The following is a 22,332-nucleotide window of genomic DNA, read 5'->3' as shown; positions in this document are numbered from 1 at the left end:
TGAGTTTCAGTGATTATTTAAACACCTTCAGGATTTTTGCTTCTGCAGAATCAGGGATACGATCGGCTCCGGGTCCGGGTCCTGGGTCCGGTCCGGGTTCTGGGTCAGATCCGGTCCTGGTCTGGGTCCAGGTCCGGGTCCGGTCTGGTCCTGTCCGGGTTCTGGGTCCTGGGTCCTGGTCCAGTCGTGGTTTCTGTTTCCGGTCCGGTCCGGTCCTGGTCTGGGTCCTGGTTCCGGTCCGGTCCTGGTGTGGGTTCTGGTCCTGGTTCCGGTCCGGTCTGTTCTGGTCCGGTCCGGTCCTGGTGTGGGTCCTGGTCCAGTTCGGTCCGGTCCGGTCCGGTCCTGGTCTGGGTCCTGGGTCCTGGTCTGGGTCCTGGTTCCGGTCCGGTCTGATATCAACTTAGCAGCTTAGTTCCTGGTTCTGTTCTGGACGTTGACCTCGTTGTTTCTGCGTTCAGGTACAGAGGTCAGGCGCCGGACCTGCTGGGGAAGCAGGACAGCGTGTACGAAGGTGAGCCTCAGCGACGCGTCCCGCCTTGCGAGTCCGGCGGCGGTCTGACCCGGTCCTGGTTTTGGTTCTGTCCCGCTGCAGAGGACTGGGACATGCTGGACGTGGACGAAGACGAGAAGCTGACGGGAGAGGAAGAGTTCGAGCTGCTGTCTGGCCCGCTGGGCCTGAGCGAGCGTCGCGTCGTCCCCGAACCCGTCCAGTTCCCCGACAGCGACCCGCTGGGAGCCTCGGTCGCCATGGTGACGGCCACCAACAGCATGGAGGAGACGCTGCTGCAGATAGGTAACGACCGCGGGCGATCTGAGCGGGTTTCAGCCGGTTTCCCTCTTCCGATGCTTCGCCGTTCCGATGCTTCGCCTTTCCGATGTTTCGCCGTTCCGATGTTTCGCCGTTCCGATGTTTCGCCGTTCCGATGTTTCGCCGTTCCGATGCTTCGCCGTTCCGATGTTTCGCCGTTCCGATGCTTCGCCGTTCCGATGTTTCGCCGTTCCGATGTTTCGCCGTTCCGATGCTTCGCCGTTCCGATGTTTCGCCGTTCCGATGTTTCGCTGTTCCGATGCTTCGCCGTTCCGATGCTTCGCCGTTCCGATGTTTCGCCGTTCCGATACTTCGCCGTTCCGATGCTTCGCCGTTCCGATGTTTCGCCGTTCCGATGTTTCGCTGTTCCGATGCTTCGCCGTTCCGATGCTTCGCCGTTCCGATGTTTCGCCGTTCCGATACTTCGCCGTTCCGATGCTTCGCCGTTCCGATGCTTCGCCGTTCTCAGCGTGGTTTTGTCTGCAGGCTGCCAGACGTCGGTGGATAAAAGCTCGTCGGGCCGCATGACGCTTGGCGAACAGGCCGCCGCCCTGCAGAACCCACACGACCGCGTCATGGCGCTCAGGAGGGTGACGGCCGCAGCACAGGTGCTGCTGGCCCGCACCATGGTGATGAGGGCGCTGTCGCTGCTCTCCGTCAGGTGAGCCGAGGGTCAGCAGGGGTCAGCAGGGGTCGCCAGAGGTCGGGTTCTGTAGCTCAGGCTGTGTTCCTCTGTTCCAGCGGCTCCAGCTGCAGCCTGGCGGCGGGCCTGGAGTCTCTGGGCCTGACCGACATCAGGACGCTGGTCCGCCTCATGTGCCTGGCGGCGGCGGGCCGAGCCGGACTCTCTACCGGCCCGGCGGCGGGGGCGGGCCCCTCGGAGCGGCCCCGCGGCGCCGCCAAGGCCAGCAAGCCCATTTCCTGCCTGGCCTACCTGAGCACCGCGGTGGGCTGCCTGGCCTCCAACAGCCCCAATGCCGCCAAGCTGCTGGTGCAGCTCTGCACGCAGGTACCGGCAGGTCACAGGAGGTCAGGGAAGATACAGGTCAAAGGTCAATGAGACACAGCAGTGCTTCTCTGGAGGTTTATGAAACGATGAGTCAGCAGTAATGCTTCATCCTGGAGCGACATGATAGCGTCTCGGCACTAACGGTCGACCCAAACAGAACCACACCGACCCAAACAGACCCAAACAGAACCACACAGAACCACACCGACCCAAACAGAACCACACCGACCCAAACAGACCCAAACAGAACCACACAGAACCACACAGACCCAAACAGAACCACACAGAACCACACCGACCCAAACAGAACCACACAGAACCACACAGACCCAAACAGAACCACACCGACCCAAACAGACCCAAACAGAACCACACAGACCCAAACAGAACCACACCGACCCAAACAGACCCAAACAGAACCACACCGACCCAAACAGAACCACACCGACCCAAACAGAACCACACCGACCCAAACAGACCCAAACAGAACCACACAGAACCACACTGACCCAAACAGACCCAAACAGAACCACACAGACCCAAACAGAACCACACCGACCCAAACAGACCCAAACAGAACCACACAGAACCACACCGACCCAAACAGACCAAACAGAACCACACAGACCCAAACAGAACCACACCGACCCAAACAGACCCAAACAGAACCACACAGAACCACACCGACCCAAACAGACCCAAACAGAACCACACAGACCCAAACAGAACCACACCGACCCAAACAGAACCACACCGACCCAAACAGACCCAAACAGAACCACACAGACCCAAACAGAACCACACCGACCCAAACAGAACCACACCGACCCAAACAGACCCAAACAGAACCACACAGAACCACACCGACCCAAACAGACCCAAACAGAACCACACAGACCCAAACAGAACCACACCGACCCAAACAGAACCACACAGACCCAAACAGAACCACACAGACCCAAACAGAACCACACAGACCCAAACAGAACCACACCGACCCAAACAGACCCAAACAGAACCACACAGAACCACACAGACCCAAACAGAACCACACCGACCCAAACAGACCCAAACAGAACCACACAGACCCAAACAGAACCACACCGACCCAAACAGAACCACACCGACCCAAACAGACCCAAACAGAACCACACAGACCCAAACAGAACCACACCGACCCAAACAGAACCACACCGACCCAAACAGACCCAAACAGAACCACACAGAACCACACCGACCCAAACAGAACCACACCGACCCAAACAGAACCACACCGACCCAAACAGAACCACACCGACATGCACAGTTCATAGTGCAGATGAAACATGAAGCCGGTTCTGTAAATCTCAAGCTGTGGCAGTTTCAGCTTCACCTGATCCACATTCTGCTGCCGTTTCCCATCCATTACCTTCTGCCTCCAGCTTCAGGCGGTTTCCTGTTTGTGTTCCAGAACCTGATCTCTGCGGCGATAGGCATGAACCTGACCACGGTGGACGACCCCATCCAGAGGAAGTTCCTGCCCAGCTTCCTGCGCGGCGTGGCCGAGGAGAACAAGCTCATCACCTCCCCGAACTTTGTGGTGACGCAGGCGCTGGTGGCGCTGCTGGCGGATAAAGGCGCCCGGCTGCGGCCCGTCTACGACAAGGCCGACCTGGAGAAGAGAGGTTTGTAGTTTCTCTGGTTCTGACGGACCAGAATCTGCCGGGAACCTCCAGGTTCTGGCTCAGAAAGCCTCCTCTGTTTGTTTGCTCCATGGTCTCCGTTGTTCCTCCCCGACCCACCGGGTTTCTTCACCTTCTGTTCCGTGTCGAGCAGGTCTAACCGCGCATTTATATGCCCATCCTTCCCATAATCCCTCCGCTGTAGGCCCCCTGGAGCTGGCCAACGCTCTGGCGGCCTGCTGCCTGTCCTCCAGGCTGTCCTCCCAGCACCGCCAGTGGGCCGCGCAGCAGCTGGTCCGCACGCTGGCCGCTCACGACCGCGACAACAGCCAGAGCCGGCCGCAGACCTTCGCCGACATGGCGGGGGATCTGCGGAAGTGCTCCTTCATCAAGCTGGAGGCGCACCAGAGCAGGGTCGGTGGCTTCTTCTTCTCCTCCTGTGGCCGCGGCCGGCTCCGTTTGGCTCCTGATTTCTCGTCTCCCCTCAGGTCATCACCTGTGGCTGGTGCAGTAAGAAAGGCCTGCTGGCCACCAGCGGCAGCGACGGGACGGTCCGGGTGTGGAACGTGACGAAGAGCCAGTACACGCTGCAGCAGACCTGCGTCTTCAACAAGGAGTGAGTTCCTCTGTCCCACCAAGCTGCCCTGGATCTCCTGGGGATAAACGTAGCGGAGCAGCAAGTGGAAGCAAAGGGTCCATGGTTAGCATAGCGTTAGCATAGCGTTAGCGTAGCGTTAGCATAGGTTCAAGGTTCAGAGGTGAACACTACTAAATAAAGTATTAAAGCACAAAATGTCACCATGTTGACTTTCCCAACAAGACGATTTGTAGTTTTTATCGGTACTTGAGAATCATTGCCTTAACAAAACTGCCTGATTGCTGAGAAGTTAGGGACGTTAGTTTTGTCTTATTTCACGTCTACTGAAATATTTGCACTAGAAATGAGAAGATTTTGTGTTTTTGCAGTGTGAAATCTTTGGTCCGGTGCAGAAATCTGGGCTACAGAAACGATTTGTTTAGTCTTTTCTCAGTAGTCATCATGGAGGCGGAGGGTCCATGACTGTGTGTGTCTGTCTGTCCTGCAGTGATGGCTCCTCGGACGACGGGATGTCCGCTCTGGGCTCTCCCAGCGACCCTTGCTTGTCTCCTCTGGCCTGGAGCGTGACTGGAAAATATCTGGCATCAGCCATGGAGAAAATGGTCAACATCTGGCAAGTTAACGGTAAAGCTCCTGTTTCCTGTTGCTGTTCCCCTCCCATCCTGCAGGGGCAGACATGCAGATGCAGGTTCATGTGTGAAGGCTGGTTCAGATCTGGCTGGTTCTCCTGCAGGCGGTAAAGGCCTGCTGGACGTGCAGCCCCACTGGGTGTCGGCGCTGGCGTGGCCAGAGGAGGAGGCGGAGTCTCTGTGGTGCGGCGAGCCCAAAGACATGCTGCTGGTGGGCCGGATGGACGGGTCGCTGGGCCTCATTGAGGTTCTGGACGCCAGCGACATGCACCGCAGCGAGCTGGAGCACTGCTACAGGAAAGACGGTAGGAACGATGCAAAGAGCACCGGATATTTCCATGACAGTCAGAACGACGGATCGGATTTTATGAATGCATCGCAGGCCAGATGTATGTGGAAAGTTTGAAAAACTGAAATAAACAATAATTAATGGGGAAAATTTACAACTAACTGAATCTGTGTTGTGCGTTTATAAAGCTAACTGGAACATGGTGAAATTAATCAGCAGTTTGTCGGTAACCATAATCCTCCTGGGTAGGGTTAGGGTTAGGGGTTAGTCACAATAAAATACTTTTTCAGTTCTGTACATACAATTACCAAAAGATCAAAAACAACTAAAACTCCTAATGAAAACTAAATGATATTTAATTAATAACATTTTGCTACCAAACAAACTCTAAAACCTAATTAAAACTAAAAAAGTGAAACTAAACTAGTTAAAAACCCCAAACTCTCCTAATCTGATAATTATCAGATTTTGTTCCATGTGACCTGAATCTGCCACCGATTCTCACGTCACTTCGACAAGATGCGCATCCCCATTAGCCTCCATGTTCACTCCCACTGGGCATGCTCAGTAGGGGTGACGTTACTGCGCCCTCTGCTGGCCCTGCAGGAAACTTTCGGTTGTTTCACCCAGGAGATCACCAACAAGTCGCATCTATCTAGAAATGTGGAAAAACAATCAGATATCAGAATAGGTCTGAACATCAGGGCCTGCAACGTGAACATGTGCGTGTCGCCCCCCAGTGGCCGTGATGCACATCGCCTGGTACAGTGAGGACCGGCCGTTCGCCGTGGGATACGCCGACGGAAAGCTGCTGATCGGGTCCAAGGAGCCGCTGGAGAAAGGAGCTGTGGTCGTGATTGACGCTCACAAGGTAACCGGGCCGTCCGGACCCGACCGGAACCTTTACTCCAGCCGGCGCTCATGGCGCTCTGTCCCTCAGGAATCCATCAGCAGCATGAAGTGGAGCCCCAACGGCCAGATCCTGCTGACCTGCGCCAAGGAGGAGACGGTGAAGCTGTGGGCCGCCCCGGACCGGGACTCGGGTTCCGGCTGGCGCTGCCTGCAGACCCTGTGCCACGCCTCCCTGGTGAACGGCGTGGCGTGGTGCGGCCTGCCGGGCCGCGGGCCCAGACCGCTCAGCATGCTCGCCATGTAGGTGCTCAGCTGCAGCCGGCCGACCCGAACGGTTCCGGTTCCCCTCCTGAACGGCCAACCACTTGTCTTCCAGATGTTGCCAGAACGGCCTGGTGTCGGTCTGGACCGTTCCTCAGGAAATCTGCCACTTCCCAGAATCCTCCCGGAGCGACTCGGAGGCGCTGTGGGAGAACGGCGCCAAACCCAAACTACTGGTAACGCAAGTCTCACCTCTGGTCCCGAAGCTGAACATAAAGATTTCTCCTTCGATGAAACTTTTATTTTGTTCAACTCAGATAAACAACTAGTAAATCTAGAAGAGAAGAAGAAAATATCTCGCATAAATCTGAATTTATTGATTGTTTTTGTAAAAATCCTTTTAGCAATCAAGATATTTGTGACTGTGAATGTAGAAGCAGTAAGAGATATCGCCACCTGCAGGTGCAATATCTGCAATATGCCCAAAATTACAATTGGGCAAAAAAAAAAAGAAAATATTTTGTGTGAATTTCCACGTTAAACTGGAGGGAGTGAAAAGTGAAAGTGGTGATTCAGATGTTTGGCCGTATTCAGCCTCAGATCAAATCAGACCCGTTTGGATGGTTTTGTTGCAGTCGCCGCGTTGGGCCGAGGACGGAGCCGTGTGCGTCTTCCAGCTGAAGGGACACATCACGCCGGTCCGGACGCTGGCCTTCAGCCCCGACGGCCTGGCGCTGGCCTCCGGCGGAGTCGGCGGCCTCATGAACATCTGGTCTCTGCAGGTAAGAGGCCAACATCTGGACCGCCGGACTTCCTTCTCCTGGACTCACTGTCTGCTTCCTGTCCGACAGGACGGCTCCGTCCTGCAGACCGTCGTCGCCGGATCCGGAGCCATCCAGAACATTGTCTGGATCCCAGATGTGGGCGTGGCCGTCTGCTCCAACAGGTCAAAGGTTAGCCATCGCACTCTTTCCGTTGCACCCCGTCTCCATCGCCTTTCTCTGAGCATCTGTCCCGTCCCCAGGACGTTCTGGTCGTGAACTGCTCCAAAGAGTTCATGGCGTCCAACCACGTGCTGGCGACTTGCCGCTCGGCGCTGAAGCGGCAGGGCGTGGTGGGCCTCAACGCGGCGCCCTGCATGAGGACGTTCCTGGAGCGGCTGCCGGTGATGCTGCAGGAGCAGTACGCCTACGAGAAGGTAGGCTGAGAGGCGCGTCACAATGGAAACCACTCATCAGGCAACGAGATTGTTTTATTTTCTTAATCCTGACAAACTAGTGGTCGAACCGTTTTGTCCATACTTTTAATTCACGCTGTTAATTTTTAAGCAGCTATGAGGCAAAACCTTAAAGCTGCAGTTCGTAACTTTATTAAAATGTTTTTTACACATTAGTTCAACCTGTAATCATGTTGACAGTTTAGTATGAGACAGATAATCTGTGAACATATTAAACAACCAAACTGCAACAACATGGAGAGAAAAAATATTGAATAAGTTACAAACTGCAGCTTCAACCTGCTGCCAAGTCTATCAGGTGTTGCTTCGCAACCAGAGAGAGAGTGAGTTGATGCGACCGAGTTAGCTTAGCTCGGTCGCTAAGCTAGCTGAGTGGCCACAGCCTTCCTCCGCCTACATCTCCCAGAATGCCGTTCGGTCCTGCGCCTACATCTCCCAGAATGCCTTCTGGTTCTGGATTGGAGTTCCGTGAATATTCTATCAGACGTTTAATCTGTTGATATTTATTGTTATTGATTTATTATCCAGCCCTCTGAGGCGGTTCTGAAGCCGAGCCGGGTCGGCCCAAATCCCCGGTTCCGTCCCTGGTTTCTGTAAACAGGAAGTGGATTTTCTGACAGCGTGCCGTTCTGGTTTCCCTGCAGCCTCATGTGGTTTGTGGCGAGCAGCTCGTCCACAGCCCCTACATGCAGTGCCTGGCGTCTCTGGCGGTCGGCCTCCACCTGGACCAGCTCCTGTGCCGCCCACCGGCTCCGCCCCACCTCCGCCGCTGTCCTCCGGAGTCCGGCACCGCCGTCTGGAGCGCCAGCGAGTGGGCGTGGCTCGACTGCTTCTCCACCACTGTCAAGGCGGCCGAGGCCCTCGCCCGCGGCGCCACATTTCCCGACTCCTTCTGCGTTCCTGACCTGGAGCCGGTGCCCAAGGAGGAAATGGCTCTGGTGATGGTGAGAGGCGGCGGCGGCGGCGGTCTGACCGGCGGCTCCGTGGCTCACGCTAACGCTGCGTCTGTTTCCAGGACAACGGGAAGTGGGCGGCCGAGATGGACGAGCAGATCATGTCCTGGGCCACGTCCAGGCCGGAGGTAGATCCGGACCCGTCTCCCGGAGTCTTCTGAGGGTCCGACTCGCCTCACCTGTGTGTGTTTGTTTCCAGGACTGGCACCTGGGGGGCAGGTGTGACGTCTTCCTGTGGGGAGCCGGTCGGCACGGCCAGCTGGCCGAGGCTGGCAGGAACATCCTGGTTCCGACCACCGCCCCGTCCTTCTCACAGGCCCAGCAGGTTCTGATGTCACACCAGCAGCCGCTAACTCACATGCTAAGCCTAAAGCATTAATCAGAATCGGTGCTTTAAACTAACGCTAAAGTAGCTAGTGCTATTTTAGCACTAGCTATTTTACCTGTAGCTACCACTGAATTGCTACACCAACGCAGCAGTATTTAGCGAACTGTGAAACCAAAATAGAACTTAACGGTATCATGCTAAAGAGCTCTATAAACACGCTTCCTAGCTAATATTGAAGTGCTACACCAACATGCTATGCAGGAATATCTAACGCTAAGAAATGAGACAACATGAGGAGACGAAGGGAAACGGCAGAAAAAAATAATCAGAATTTATCTGAACATTTCTTTAGGTGTTGCTAAATGGGCTAAAAGTTTTCAAGGTTAGCAAAAGCCTTTAACAGAAAATTAGCTCCACTATTAGCGCATTAGCAGACATATGGCTACCACTGATTAGCCTGATCAGCTGTTGTTTCTGCAGGTGGTTTGTGGTCAGAACTGCACCTTTGTGATCCAGCCCAACGGGTCGGTGTTGGCCTGCGGAGAGGGCAGCTACGGCCGCCTGGGACAGGGGAACTCCGACGACCTGCACGTCCTCACCATCATCTCCGCTCTGCAAGGTGAGCCGACCCCCAGTGACCAGAGCCGGTTTGGACCCCAGAACCATCCGGTACACCATACTTTGGTTCTCCCCTCCAGGATTTGTGGTGACCCAGCTGGTGACGTCGTGCGGCAGCGACGGCCACTCCATGGCTCTGACGGAGAGCGGCGAGGTCTTCAGCTGGGGTGACGGCGACTACGGCAAGCTGGGCCATGGCAACAGTGACCGCCAGCGCCGACCGCGGCAGATCGAAGCGCTGCAGGGAGAGGAGGTGGTCCAGGTGGGTCCGTTAGCAGGAACCGCTGCATTTGGCCGCGGGTTCTTCTGCTCTTGTCCTCATGCTCTCTGCCCTGCAGATGTCTTGTGGATTCAAACACTCTGCGGTGGTGACGGCCGACGGGAAGCTTTTCACCTTCGGGAACGGAGATTACGGCCGACTGGGGCTGGGAAACACGTCCAACAAGAAGCTTCCGGAGAAGGTGAAGGTCTGGAGGGTTACCAAGTGGGACAGGTGAGCGCTTCCCGAGCCGCCGGGTTCTGATGGACAGAGGACGTTAGCGGCTCATGCTGTCGGTTCTCCTCAGGTGGCCTGCGGTCTGAACCACACGCTGGTCGTCTCTGCGGACGGAAGCATGGTTTGGGCCTTCGGCGACGGAGACTATGGGAAACTGGGACTCGGAACTCGACGGCCAAGTCTTCTCCCCAGGTAGGGTTGGGCTGACGAGGGAAGAGCTGAGCTGAGCTGTTTGGGTTGTAACTCTGGTGTCGTCTCTAACTCTGCAGAAGGTGGACGTCCTCTGTGGGACGGGGATCCAGAAGGTGGCCTGTGGGACGCAGTTCTCCGTGGCTCTAACCAAAGATGGCAAAGTTTACACGTTCGGCCAAGGTGACCTCAGTGTTCCTGATCTCTCTGCTCTAAGATCAGCGGTTCTGATCTGGTGTTGAAGAAAACACCAGATCAGAACCGTGTTCTGATCCCGGCCGTCCTCACTGCCAAACGCAGAGGAGCCAAATAATAAAACTCCCAAAGTGTTTCGTTTGAGCATCAAACCCTAAACAGCTTCAAACTGCAGAGCGTTGGTCTTTGTTACATGTCATAAATATGTGAATAATTAGCTAAAATGCTGCCGTTGGCCTGCATGCTAACGTTAGCTAAATGATGTCACTAGTAAGTTGACCAACATTTATCATGTAAATGACTTAAAATTAGCCAAAATGCTAATGCTACAACATGGAGGACTGAGTGTGTCGCGTCCTGAATGATGATAACAATAATAATCGCTTAGTGTTTCTAATGTTGAGATGTTTTCTTGCGTCCCGTTAAAGACCGGCTGATCGGACTCCCAGAAGGCCGAGCTCGGAACCACAACCGGCCCCAGCAGGTTCCGGCGCTGTCCGGGATCCACATTCAGGACGTGGTGGTCGGCGCCGAGCACACGCTGGTTCTGTCTTCCACCGGAGACGTCTACGCGTGGGGCAGCAACTCGGAGGGACAGGTAACCCGCTGCCCGACCGGACCGGCCCGACCGGGTCCACAGGTCCGGTCCTGACCCGCTCTGTTGATCCGATCCCGCAGCTGGGTCTGGGCCACACCAACCACGTCAGAGAGCCCACGCTGCTCACGGCGCTGCAGGGCAAGAACATCAACCAGATCTCGGCTGGACGCTGCCACAGCGCCGCCTGGACGGCGCCTTGCGTGCCGCCGCGCGCCAGGTAGGTCCGGTTTTGAACCGCCTGTCTGGTTCGGTCCTAATTAAGTAATGAGTTATTGGACCGTAAAATAATCCCATGTGGTTCTGGTCAGACCCAGAGCCACAAAGTTGTCGTCTGATTAAATGAATCCTGATCCTGGACCTTGATGCAGACTCGCCTCCGTTTTTTCTTCTTCTCCTCGTCTTCGTCGCCTTCAGGCTCGTCGGTTCCGCTCCAGCTGGGCCTCCCGGTGGCGGTTCCGCCTCAGTACAGCGGGCTGAAGGAGGTCAGCATGGAGGCGGTGAGGGCGCGGCTCCGCCTCCTCTACCACTTCTCTGACCTCATGTACTCGTCGTGGCGGCTGCTGAACCTCAGCCCCAACAACCAGGTCAGATCAGAACCGCAGCAGAACCTCCAGAACCCGGCCGGCCGTCCTCACTGCCTGTTTTTTTGCAGAGCTGCACCTCCCACTACAACGCCGGGACCTGGGGCATCGTTCAGGGCCAGCTGCGCCCCCTGCTGGCCCCCCGGGTCTACACGCTGCCCATGGTGCGCTCCATCGGGAAGACCATGGTTCAGGGCAAGAACTACGGTCCACAGATCACCGTCAAGCGGATCTCCACCCGGTCAGTGACCCACCCACTTCATAAACCCACTTTAGAATCCAGAACCCGACTGACGCTCCGGTTCCTCTCTCCCTCGGCTCCCCAGCGGCCGGAAGTGCAAACCGATCTTCGTCCAGATCGCCCGGCAGGTGGTGAAGCTGAACGCCTCCGACCTGCGGCTGCCGTCCCGCGCCTGGAAGGTCAAGCTGGTGGGCGAGGGGGCGGACGACGCGGGCGGCGTGTTTGATGACACCATCACCGAGATGTGCCAGGTATTCCCAGCTCTGAGCTTCCCTCACCGACTCCAGGAGTTTCCAGGAGTTTCCAGGAGTTTCCAGGTGACTGATGGTGGGAATGTTTTGCAGGAGCTGGAGACAGGTGTGGTGGACCTGCTGATCCCCTCCCCTAACGCCACCGCAGAGGTCGGCTACAACAGAGACAGGTGAGCAGCTGTAAAATCCCACCGTCAGTGAACTCACCTCATGGTTGTAAGAGTGATTGAAATTAAATGATCAAAAACGAAGCCACTAGAAAGTAATAAGCATCACCTGACGAGGAATTGATTTGACATTTTGTTCCATTTGTGTTCAGTTCAGGTTTACTAGTTAAAAATCCTGTGAATTTAGTTTTATTTGTGAGTAAAATCTGAGCCGCGTTGGAATGAAACAGCAAATCATGATCAATAATGTTAAAGATTTGTGGCTGATTGCTCCCAAAACCGCCACAGTGAAGTTTTTGGACGACAGATTCAGAGATTTGTTTCCGCATCTGTAAAAAGAAAATAATGTTTCTGCAAAAACTGATTCAGAAGAAGACACTCAGGATTGCAGACGCGTCGCTCTAATCTTTTTGTTTTCCTCCAGATTCCTGTTCAACCCGTCCGCCTGCCTGGACGAGCACATGATCCAGTTCAAGTTCCTGGGCATCCTGATGGGCGTGGCGGTGCGCACCAAGAAGCCGTTGGACCTGCACCTGGCGCCGTTGGTATGGAAACAGCTGTGCTGCATCCCGCTGCAGCTGGAGGACCTGGAGGAGGTGGACCTGCTCTACGTCCAGACGCTGAAGAGCATCCTGCACATCGAGGACAGCGGCATCACCGAGGACAGCTTCCACGAGGTCGGTCGGCCGGTTCTGACCCGGTTCTGATCAGAGAACAGCTTCCACGAGGTGGAGACCGGGACCCAGATGGGCTGGGACCGGCCGTTCGGATCCGAGTCAGAATAGAACACCTTTATTGTTCCTCCAGTGCAGCCTGGCGACAGACGGCTCCTCAGGCGGCACAAAAAGAGGGGAAATCACAGTGTGTCTGTAACAGGACACAGTGTTAGCCTGCTAGCGTGTTAGCCTGCTAGCGTGTTAGCCTGCTAGCGTGTTAGCCTGCTAGCGTGTTAGCCTGCTAGCGTGGTTAGCCTGCTAGCGTGACAGCCTGCTAGCGTGAGAGCCTACTAGCGTGTTAGCCTGCTAGCGTGACAGCGTGATAGCGTGTTAGCCTGCTAGCGTGAGAGCCTGCTAGCGTGAGACCCTGCTAGCGTGTTAGCTTGCTAGCGTGAGACCCTGCTAGCATGTTAGCCTGCTAGCGTGAGAGCCTGCTAGCATGAGACCCTGCTAGCGTGTTAGCCTGCTAGCCGGTGAGTTTGTTGATTGCATCCAGGTGTGTTGGGGAATGAAAAGTGTCAAACTCCTGGATCATGTAAAAACACGCAGGACTCGTTTCTCTCACTGCTCCATTTCCACCGGGAGGAGATTTATTCAGCACATCTGTGTACAAATGAAAACTTTAATTTATTTATTTAACAGAATTGTATCTATTGCTGAGTATTCCTCTGGCAGAATGTTCCTTGTTACTGGCTTTTCCCTGATGCGATCCGTAAGCACCACCAGAACCGGCCTGTTGGTGGCGCTCCAGCCGCTGCTGTTGGTCTGTCAGGCCCGGTCAGGTTGGTTCTGTTAAGCCCGGTTCTGCTGGTTCTGTTCCAGATGATACCTCTGGACTCGTTTGTGGGTCAGAGCGCGGACGGGAAGACGGTTCCCATAATTCCCGGCGGAGCCAGCATCCCGCTCTCCTTCTCCAACCGGAAGGAGTACGTGGAGCGGGCTGTCGAGTACCGGCTGCACGAGATTGACCGACAGGTAAACGGAGTCCGGCAGGACCAGAACCAGAACCATAGCCGCACACTAACCTTCGTCCTCCTCCCGTCCACAAGGTGGCGGCGGTGCGTGAAGGCATGTCCTGGATCGTGCCGGTGCCGCTGCTGTCGCTGCTGACGGCGCGGCAGCTGGAGCAGATGGTGTGCGGCATGCCGGAGATCTGCTGCGAGGTTCTGAAGAAGGTGGTCCGGTATCGGGAGGTGGACGAGCAGCACGCGCTGGTCCAGTGGTTCTGGCAGACGCTGGAGGAGTTCTCCAACGAGGAGCGCGTCCTCTTCATGCGCTTCGTCTCCGGGCGCTCCCGGCTGCCCGCCAACACCGCCGACATCTCACAGCGGTTCCAGATCATGAAGGTGGACCGGGTGAGTGGACCGACCCAAACCGACACAGACAACATTCCTCACTGTAGTTGACCCGGTTCTGCTCAGAAAATAACAGAACTAGCTTCTGGCCCAGAGACGATGCTACAAAACTGAAACAATCGATTAGTCAAATAATCGTCAACTAATTTAGTCATTGATTAATCGTCAGTTGGACCAGAGAGAAACAAATTAATCAATCAAAGGCTGTGATTAATGACTGACAGGAAGATGAGAATGCAAAGAACATTTCAGTAAATTATTCTGTTATATTTTATCAGCCACAAAAAAGCTGCATTTCTACCAAAAAACTCAAAAATTTCCAGAAAAACTGAAATTTCTGACTTTGGAAAACCAAAAAGACTTTCCGTTATCTTCAATGGCCTTTAATAGATCATCATAAAAACCTCATTACAGTTTTTAAATTGTAGATAGTATTGAAAATTTGATAAAAATATTATTTTTGCTTTTTTATATTTTATTTTTCAAATTCCTTTGAATTGGACTTCATGATGACTAGTCAGAACGCCAGCAGCTAGACTGACTGACGGCTGGCTGGCTGCAGTATTTGCTCGCCGCGGCTTCGCTCCTCTGCTGACGCTTTCTCCTCCTCTCAGCCGTACGACAGCCTCCCCACCTCCCAGACCTGCTTCTTCCAGCTGCGCCTGCCGCCGTACTCCAGCCAGGGCGTCATGGCCGAGCGGCTGCGCTACGCCATCAACAACTGCCGACATCGACATGGACAACTACATGCTCTCCCGCAACGTGGACAACGCCGAGGGCTCCGACACGGACTACTGATGTTTCCACGCGTCCGCAAACTCTTTTACATCCGTTTTATTTCTGTAATATCGGCACAACCTTCATTTCTCTCTGTGGTTTATTAGTTTTTATCATGGAAATCCACAGGAAGAGTGTTAATTCTGGTTTCCTCCCACAGTGCTATTTGGAAACGTGTACAGAATATCTGGTGAAGATTGTACATTGTGTAAAATGCTTCAATAGCAAAATGTTTTGCATTGTATCCATATTTATTGTTCATTGGTGGCAGCAATTTTCCCAAAGCAAACAAAATAAAAAAAACTATAAAATGCTGCAGAACTGATCTGTTGAAATGTGTGTCCTGACTCAGTTGATCTGTTTTTTGTGTATGTCTTCTCTGTTTTCTTAACTAAAAGACAAAAAATTAAAGTTTGATAAAACGGAGCAGTTAGTGGCTTCATTTAGGAGAGAAACAGACAATTTTAAAGGCTACAGGATGAAAGAGAGACGGGACATTTTCACAACACATAACAGACCAGGTGTTTCCACGCAGAGTAAAAAATTGAGGGAACCTAACGTTAAAAACTGAAATAAAAGCAAATACTGAAAAATTGGAGAGTAATAGGAGAAAGCAGCATACCTCCAGAGGTAGCTCAGGATAGCCAGTTTTTAAACTGTAGCTATTTGGAGGTAGCGATAACCAGTGTTGTTCACCTCATATTAGAGGTCATAATGTTATGCCTGATTCGTGTTTGTTGTGATGACGTCAGATCTTTTAAACTGTCCAGCAGAGCTTTGGCCTCTAGAGGGCGCTGTGTTCACAGCTCTGGACTGCAGTAAGCCTGTGGCGCCGGCAGGGGGCGGTAACGAGACAGCCCCTCTGGAACCGGAAGTGAGCCGTCCTTTTGTTGTGTTGCAGTGGCTGTTAGCCGTGAACATGTCCGGCGGGTCTTCAGCCCAGCAGCTCAGAGAGTTCATCAGCGAGCGGCTGGCTGCCGCCGCGGAGGAAATCTTCTCGGTCTTCCAGAGAACCGTCGCCCAGTACGAGGAAGAGCTGGACCGGCAGCGCAGACTGCTGGACGGCGGCTGGAGGCCGGACAGCGGCTTCCAGAGAGCAGGTCAGGAGGGCCGGTCACAGAACTCCCACCGTGGATGGGTGGCAGGCAGGAAAACTACTGAATAAATAAACATCGGAGCTTAAAAGAACAGACAAATAAATATAGTTTTAATCTGTCATCCAGGTTATTCAACCGTCAGATTAGAGCAAAGTGTTTTTCTGGAGTTTCAGAAACTTGCTGGAAATGTGGACCGAGACGCTGACATTAGCGCTAGCTGCTCCCTGTTTAGCATTTCGATGCTACTTTAGCCCTAAAAAGCTAAAAAGCTGTAACCGCTTGGACGCATGAGCCAATCAGATGGTTCTTCCAAGCAGGAATGGGCCTCAGCGAGCCAAGAAGTGCAGCTGCGATGTTGTTAGCAGATGTGCACCAGGTTTACTGACGTATCAGAAACACGCAAATACAGGGGTTCCGGTTTGGAACTCTGTTTTAAAAAATGATGAACACTTTTAACGCATTCAAATTCACATTATTAATGATGCATTAAAGACCCAGCCCTGTTATTTATATATTTCTAAAACCGACTGACATTGTGAGTGCCATGCTCTTTTTTCGTCAGTTTCTATTAATTTTTCAAAATGTGGAAATCACTCACTTGTCTTTCTTTGGATCAAAACATCAAATTAAAAGTAAAAAAAAAACTAAGATTTTGGATTTTCATAATGAGATGAACACATTTAATTTAGCGCTCGATATTTTTTATTTGTCCACAGTCCCAGTTATTTTTGCTGGTCTGAACAGATTTCATTCAGCAGCAGGAGTAAAAATGGTTCAGTGAAACTTAAAGATCTAAACATCCCATAATATCTCTGTCCATAAGCTCAGGCTGGAAGCTGAAACTCCACCTCAACAGGTGCATCATTTGCTACAAATAATCGAGCTAAAGGATTGCTGCTGTTGACTCTTAGTCAGAACATTTTCTTATTTAAAATTGAGTTATTTGCATATTTTAATGTATTTCAAATTTATTAAAAGTTGAAAAAAAAAAGAAAAATTTGCAGAACATGCCAATTTTCTTTACCTGATTAATCGTCAACATAATTGATAGAATGATAAAATAATTGATAGCTGCAGCTGCACTTTGGACCATTTGGTCCTTTGTCTCCACCTGAATGATGGACGGGTGGAGGACGGGTGGAGCCAGCTTCTCTTTCCTCAGACTGAATGTTTTCTTGCCTTTTCCAGATTTCCCTCGATGTTCTGTCAGGACGAAGCAGATCCCTGCTCAGCTGCAGCTCCAGAACCAGCACGACTCCAGTTTGGACCATCCACAGATCAAAGAGGAGCAGGAGGACGTGTGGAGCGCTCCGGGGGACGGACAGCTGGTCCTGAAGCAGGAGGCTGACGTCCTGATGGTGGCGCCGTCGCTCCAGGATGGAAACCTCAGCGAACCGGAATCAGACCGGATCCAACAGGAGAGACCGGATCGGGACGGAGACTGGACCGATGAGTCCAGGCCGGACAGAGACACGGAGCTGAAGGACAGCCGGGACAGGACGCTGTTGGACAACTGTCCCCTGTTGGAGAGTAAAAGAGACAGAAAAACGTCGGAGAACTCGGGAAGCACGACTCATACAAAATCCACACAGGTGACAATTAAAATCAATTATCTCTAATTACTGATCAAATTCTGCAAAATATGAAGCTTTAAATTCATGAAAACTGAGATTTCCCACGATACTGAATACATCAACCAACTGCCTGCAGATTTTTTAGTTAAATAAAAATCTGAGAAATGTTGAGAAAAGCTGGGATCATTTTCAAATTCCTAAATTTCTTGTTGGATTCAAAACTGGAACTTTACATTTTTGATGTTATCTTGGAGTTATTGCCACCTGCTGGTCAAATGAAGGTAGTTCAGTGTTTTCCCCATTTTGATGCATCTGGAGAGGATCTCTGGCCTGATTTGTACATCAAACTAAAAATCTTAAAACGACAAAAATCTTGAAGAGTTGAAAACTATTAGATAAATAAATGAAACAAACAGTTCATCAGCTAGATGGACCTGAAAATGTTTTCAATCCAGATATAAAGAAACCAGTGGTTCTGTTCTGTATTCGCTTTGCCCTGTTGCTGGTTTCCATCATGTAAGATGGGCTTCATTATATTACATTATTAATGGTGGCAGTTCCACAAGAATATTGCATTTATGCTTCTCTGCACCTTGATACTTTGTGTGTAGCTTTGACCATCTGGCCTCATGAATATTCACTACTCTGGTGGTTTCATGACAGTTTGCACTTATGTAAGTGAAAACAGGATTAAAAGCTTCTATAGCTACTCTATAATGGGCACAAACATTAGTTTCATGTTGTGGTTACAGCTTTTGCTTCATAAGGCTTCAAATTCAGCAGTATTTATTTAGGAATGAAGTACAACGTTGATGGAGATGGTTTACTCATTTAGGACATCAAGACTATATTTCATTATTTATTATGCCTTAAACATGTAAATACTTACGCGAGTTTACAAATATCAAACAGTGGTGGTCACCGCTAACTAAAGCATTAGTCCTGCTAATGCTAAAGCACAAACCACAAACATTAGATGTGTTAATTCTACAGAACTATATTAACACAGTATTCACTGAAAGCTAATGCTAAAGCGCTACATTCAGTCATGTTGATACTCACATTACATCATCATTGTATATCATCCTTAACAGGGTGAGCTCTGTCATTACACACCATCTGTGCTTTAAATGAAAACATTTATGCAGCTAAATGTTTTCAAATGTAGCAAAAACATTAAAACTGAAACTTGAACTGAACGTTTTGTTTGTCCTCCAGATTTTCCAAAGCATTTTCTGCAGAAGGAGGCGAATATTCCCGTTGGCCCGGCGGGAAACTCCAGTCTGGACCGGGAGCAACCGGAAGCTCCTGAGATTAAAGAGGAGCAGGAAGACGTCTGCGTTCGTGATGAAGATGAACTGGTGGTGAAGCAGGAGGTTGATAGCTTCCTAGTGACATCTGATTATGAGGAAACTGACCACAGTGTCAGAAACCAAACCAGAACGCCTCCCATGCAGCTGAGAGGCAGGACCAGGAAGGAAACTGGGACAAAGACTCTGGATCCAGCCAGAATCTGACCAGTCAAAGTAACGCAGCAGACGATCTCCCTCCATTCGATAGTGTCTGCAATTCTGACTCTGGTAATAAATCCACAAAATGTTCTATCTGTGGAAAAACCTTCAGCAGCAACTTCAAAATGCGGAAACATTACAGAATCCATACGGGAGAGAAACCGTATTCCTGCAAGATCTGCAGGAAAGCTTTCCGGGAGAGCAAGTACCTGTCGGTCCACATGAGAACTCACACTGGGGAGAAGCCATATTCATGTGAAACTTGTGGGAAAGCTTCAGTCAGAACAGCCATTTGAGTTCCCACAAAAGAACTCACACGGGGAGAAGCCGCACCCCTGCAGCACCTGCGGGAGGAGGTTCGCCGAAGCATCTGCGCTCAGAAACCACATGCTCACCCACACCGGAGAAAAACCTTTTTCCTGCCATATTTGTGGGAAAATCCTGCGGTACAGCAGCAGCTTGTCGGCTCACATGAAGATCCACACGGGTGAGAAGCCATTTGTGTGCAAGACCTGCGGGAAATGCTTTAGCTACAACAGCAGCCTGATTTCCCACATGAGAATCCACACTGGAGAGAAGTCGTACCAGTGCACGACATGCGGCCGCTGCTTCAGCCACAGCACCACGCTGCTGCGCCACACCCGCAGCCACACCGGGAGCGCCCGTACTCCTGCGCCACGTGTGGGAAGTGTTTCAATAGCAGCAGCCACCTGAGCGTCCACATGACCACCCACACCCGGGAGAAGCTGTACTCCTGCACTATGTGCAGCAAGTGCTTCAGCCACGGTAGCAACCTGGTGCGCCACATGAGGACGCACACCGGCGAGCGGCCCTACTCCTGCCAGGCCTGCAGCAAGCGCTTCAAAAGCAGCACTCACCTGTCCGACACATGAAGACTCACAGGAAGGGTCGCAGTCCGGAGGTGGAGATTATCCTGGAGGACGGCGGCGCTCCGGCCGCGCAGAGCTAGCGCCGCACGGTCCGACCGAAGACGTTCATTCTGCCACAGCCAATCAGAAAGTTTAAAGCCAGAACTCTGGTTTTTATAACTTCAATACTTTTGCTTGTTTAGAGTGAATTTCTGACAACTTAACAGGAAACAAAGAAAAACTTCAAGGGCATCAAAAATCATGAAGTTTTTAAGGGAAAAGAAGTAAAAATGTTTTTATTTGCATAAAAACTGAAACACGGTTTTGTCCCGTTTCTGAAAGCGTTTCCATCATTTACTGCTAAAAAACTTTGATCTGAGATCAAGTTCAATTTTCCAAAATTCCAAAATAAAAAGCTTTTTTTTATTATTATTTAAATATTTAATTTATTTAATTTGCACATTTTTATTTTTGGTTCTTTTTTTGTTTATTTTTCAAATTTTAGTGAAGTTAAAATATTTTAGCTTAGTTTTTTGGATATTTTATTTTTCCAACTTGTTTTTTTTTTTATTCCTCGGTCGGAGCGTCTTCCTCATCGTGTTGCCTTCAGAAATCGTGGGAACTTTTACTCTGTCGTCTGTTTATGTGTTATGACAGATCTTCACTGAACTATCAGAAGGTAAAATGATCTTTGATCCCAGAATTGGGAAATTATTGGAATGGCGCACCATGACACACAGAAAACAGACATTATAAAATATAAATAAAATATACTTAAGTGAAAAATATGATATAAAATGTTGTTAATTGAAATTTTAAGCAGGATCGGGGTGATCGGTGATAAATAATGACAAGACTCTGTTCTGCTAGAATAAATGTGTCCTTTTATTCCGACTCAGATTACAGTAAATTCATTCACACAACAAACAATGCGCAATGCTTAGATTCTTTCAATCCGCTCTTACCGTGACACAGTGAACCGGAGAGCCGACGGTTCAGGGAAGAGCTCCAGCAACACGTAATTGGGCGTCTGTACATAACCCACAGCAGACTCTACTCAACAACGACTCTACTTTGACTCTGATGAACAATGGGACTTTTCTGCTTTTTATACCCATTACCAAAAAAAACTCAAATGAAAGAAGGGAATGTCCATTTCCCCTCTTCCAGACCTGTTAGCCAATCAGAATGCTACTTCTCTGCCCACGACTCGACCATGAGCTGAGAGAGTGATCAATTAGCATACAGTCCTCAGTCTCCGGTTGTCCATGATCAATTAGCATACAGTCCTCAGTCTCTGGTTGTCCGTGATCAATTAGCATACAGTCCTCAGTCTCTGGTTGTCCATGATCAATTAGCATACAGTCCTCAGTCTCTGGTTGTCCATGATCAATTAGCATACAGTCCTCAGTCTCTGGTTGTCCGTGATCAATTAGCATACAGTCCTCAGTCTCTGGTCCATGATCAATTAGCATACAGTCCTCAGTCTCTGGTTGTCCATGATCAATTAGCATACAGTCCTCAGTCTCTGGTTGTCCGTGATCAATTAGCATACAGTCCTCAGTCTCTGGTTGTCCATGATCAATTAGCATACAGTCCAGTCTCTGGTTGTCCATGATCAATTAGCATACAGTCCTCAGTCTCTGGTTGTCCATGATCAATTAGCATACAGTCCTCAGTCTCTGGTTGTCCATGATCAATTAGCATACAGTCCTCAGTCTCTGGTTGTCCATGATCAATTAGCATACAGTACTCAGTCTCTGGTTGTCCATGTCTCGACCCCCGTTGTCCATGGGCTCCAGAGGCGACGAGCATTCGCTGATTCAATCAACATATAGCACTCAACTTATTAAAATGTGTTGAAAATGTATAAAATGAGCATGAAACATAAACGTACAATTTATCAAAGAACATAGAAAATTCTCATATTAAATGTTTACAAATCCTGACCGCCTGATTGGTCGCTTCCTTAAACAAAGTGAAGGTGAAGCAAACTCTGACATCTGACAGGAAGTTATTTTGTTGTTTTTGTTCTTTTATTTTGAAGACCACTAACCTCTGAGGACAACTTCCTGAAGGAAATTACATCACCTGGAGGGAATTTCCTGTTTATCTGACCTGTATCAGTTTGTGTGTTATTTATATAAAATAGCAGCTTGCATATCTTTATTTATAAATTGTTTGTTATAAACTTTATGTCTATTTAAGGCTGTTGACTCGGATGTGATGAGCTTCATGAAAAGCTCCGGATGAAAACAAAGTTATAAAAAACCAAACTTAACTCTGGAATCTGCTGAAGTTTGTTGCCTGTTTTCTGGCCAACGATCCTCTTCCTGACCGCCGGCTTTCATCATCAATAAATATCAGATTTTTTATGGATTACATGATCCTCGGTGGAACTGTTGCAGGGTATAAATACGCATTTAATGTTATTAATATCAAATCTAAAATTTTGAGAGTTTATTACGGATC

At 50.7% G+C, this 22,332-nt stretch overlaps 1 protein-coding gene across 1 annotated transcript in view; it reads left to right on the top strand.

Moving 5' to 3' along the window:
* LOC129352154 (probable E3 ubiquitin-protein ligase HERC1) overlaps positions 1 to 15,235 on the top strand; it is a 47,807-nt gene extending 32,572 nt beyond the window's left edge. Inside the window, 36 exon segments of the mRNA XM_055021029.1 lie at positions 459 to 511; positions 593 to 793; positions 1,295 to 1,469; positions 1,550 to 1,817; positions 3,268 to 3,481; positions 3,684 to 3,892; positions 3,967 to 4,094; positions 4,564 to 4,700; positions 4,810 to 5,010; positions 5,735 to 5,865; positions 5,935 to 6,146; positions 6,223 to 6,343; positions 6,743 to 6,889; positions 6,959 to 7,060; positions 7,132 to 7,305; positions 7,989 to 8,288; positions 8,360 to 8,425; positions 8,497 to 8,622; positions 9,106 to 9,244; positions 9,324 to 9,505; positions 9,582 to 9,705; positions 9,708 to 9,736; positions 9,810 to 9,900; positions 9,903 to 9,931; positions 10,009 to 10,111; positions 10,552 to 10,721; positions 10,802 to 10,934; positions 11,130 to 11,305; positions 11,374 to 11,543; positions 11,629 to 11,794; positions 11,888 to 11,964; positions 12,386 to 12,638; positions 13,500 to 13,652; positions 13,727 to 14,032; positions 14,647 to 14,759; positions 14,761 to 15,235. Of these exon segments, the coding sequence (XP_054877004.1) occupies positions 459 to 511; positions 593 to 793; positions 1,295 to 1,469; positions 1,550 to 1,817; positions 3,268 to 3,481; positions 3,684 to 3,892; positions 3,967 to 4,094; positions 4,564 to 4,700; positions 4,810 to 5,010; positions 5,735 to 5,865; positions 5,935 to 6,146; positions 6,223 to 6,343; positions 6,743 to 6,889; positions 6,959 to 7,060; positions 7,132 to 7,305; positions 7,989 to 8,288; positions 8,360 to 8,425; positions 8,497 to 8,622; positions 9,106 to 9,244; positions 9,324 to 9,505; positions 9,582 to 9,705; positions 9,708 to 9,736; positions 9,810 to 9,900; positions 9,903 to 9,931; positions 10,009 to 10,111; positions 10,552 to 10,721; positions 10,802 to 10,934; positions 11,130 to 11,305; positions 11,374 to 11,543; positions 11,629 to 11,794; positions 11,888 to 11,964; positions 12,386 to 12,638; positions 13,500 to 13,652; positions 13,727 to 14,032; positions 14,647 to 14,759; positions 14,761 to 14,830 (5,449 nt within the window). The 3' untranslated portion in view covers positions 14,831 to 15,235.
* Positions 15,236 to 22,332: the final 7,097 nt, after the last annotated feature.

The sequence above is a fragment of the Poeciliopsis prolifica genome, unplaced genomic scaffold, assembly GCF_027474105.1.
Source record: "Poeciliopsis prolifica strain line A6 unplaced genomic scaffold, Auburn_PproV2 SCAFFOLD073, whole genome shotgun sequence".
Lineage (NCBI taxonomy): Eukaryota > Metazoa > Chordata > Actinopteri > Cyprinodontiformes > Poeciliidae > Poeciliopsis > Poeciliopsis prolifica.
The sequence above is the reverse complement of the archived record's forward strand: the minus strand, read 5'-3'. Positions and strand labels throughout refer to the sequence as shown.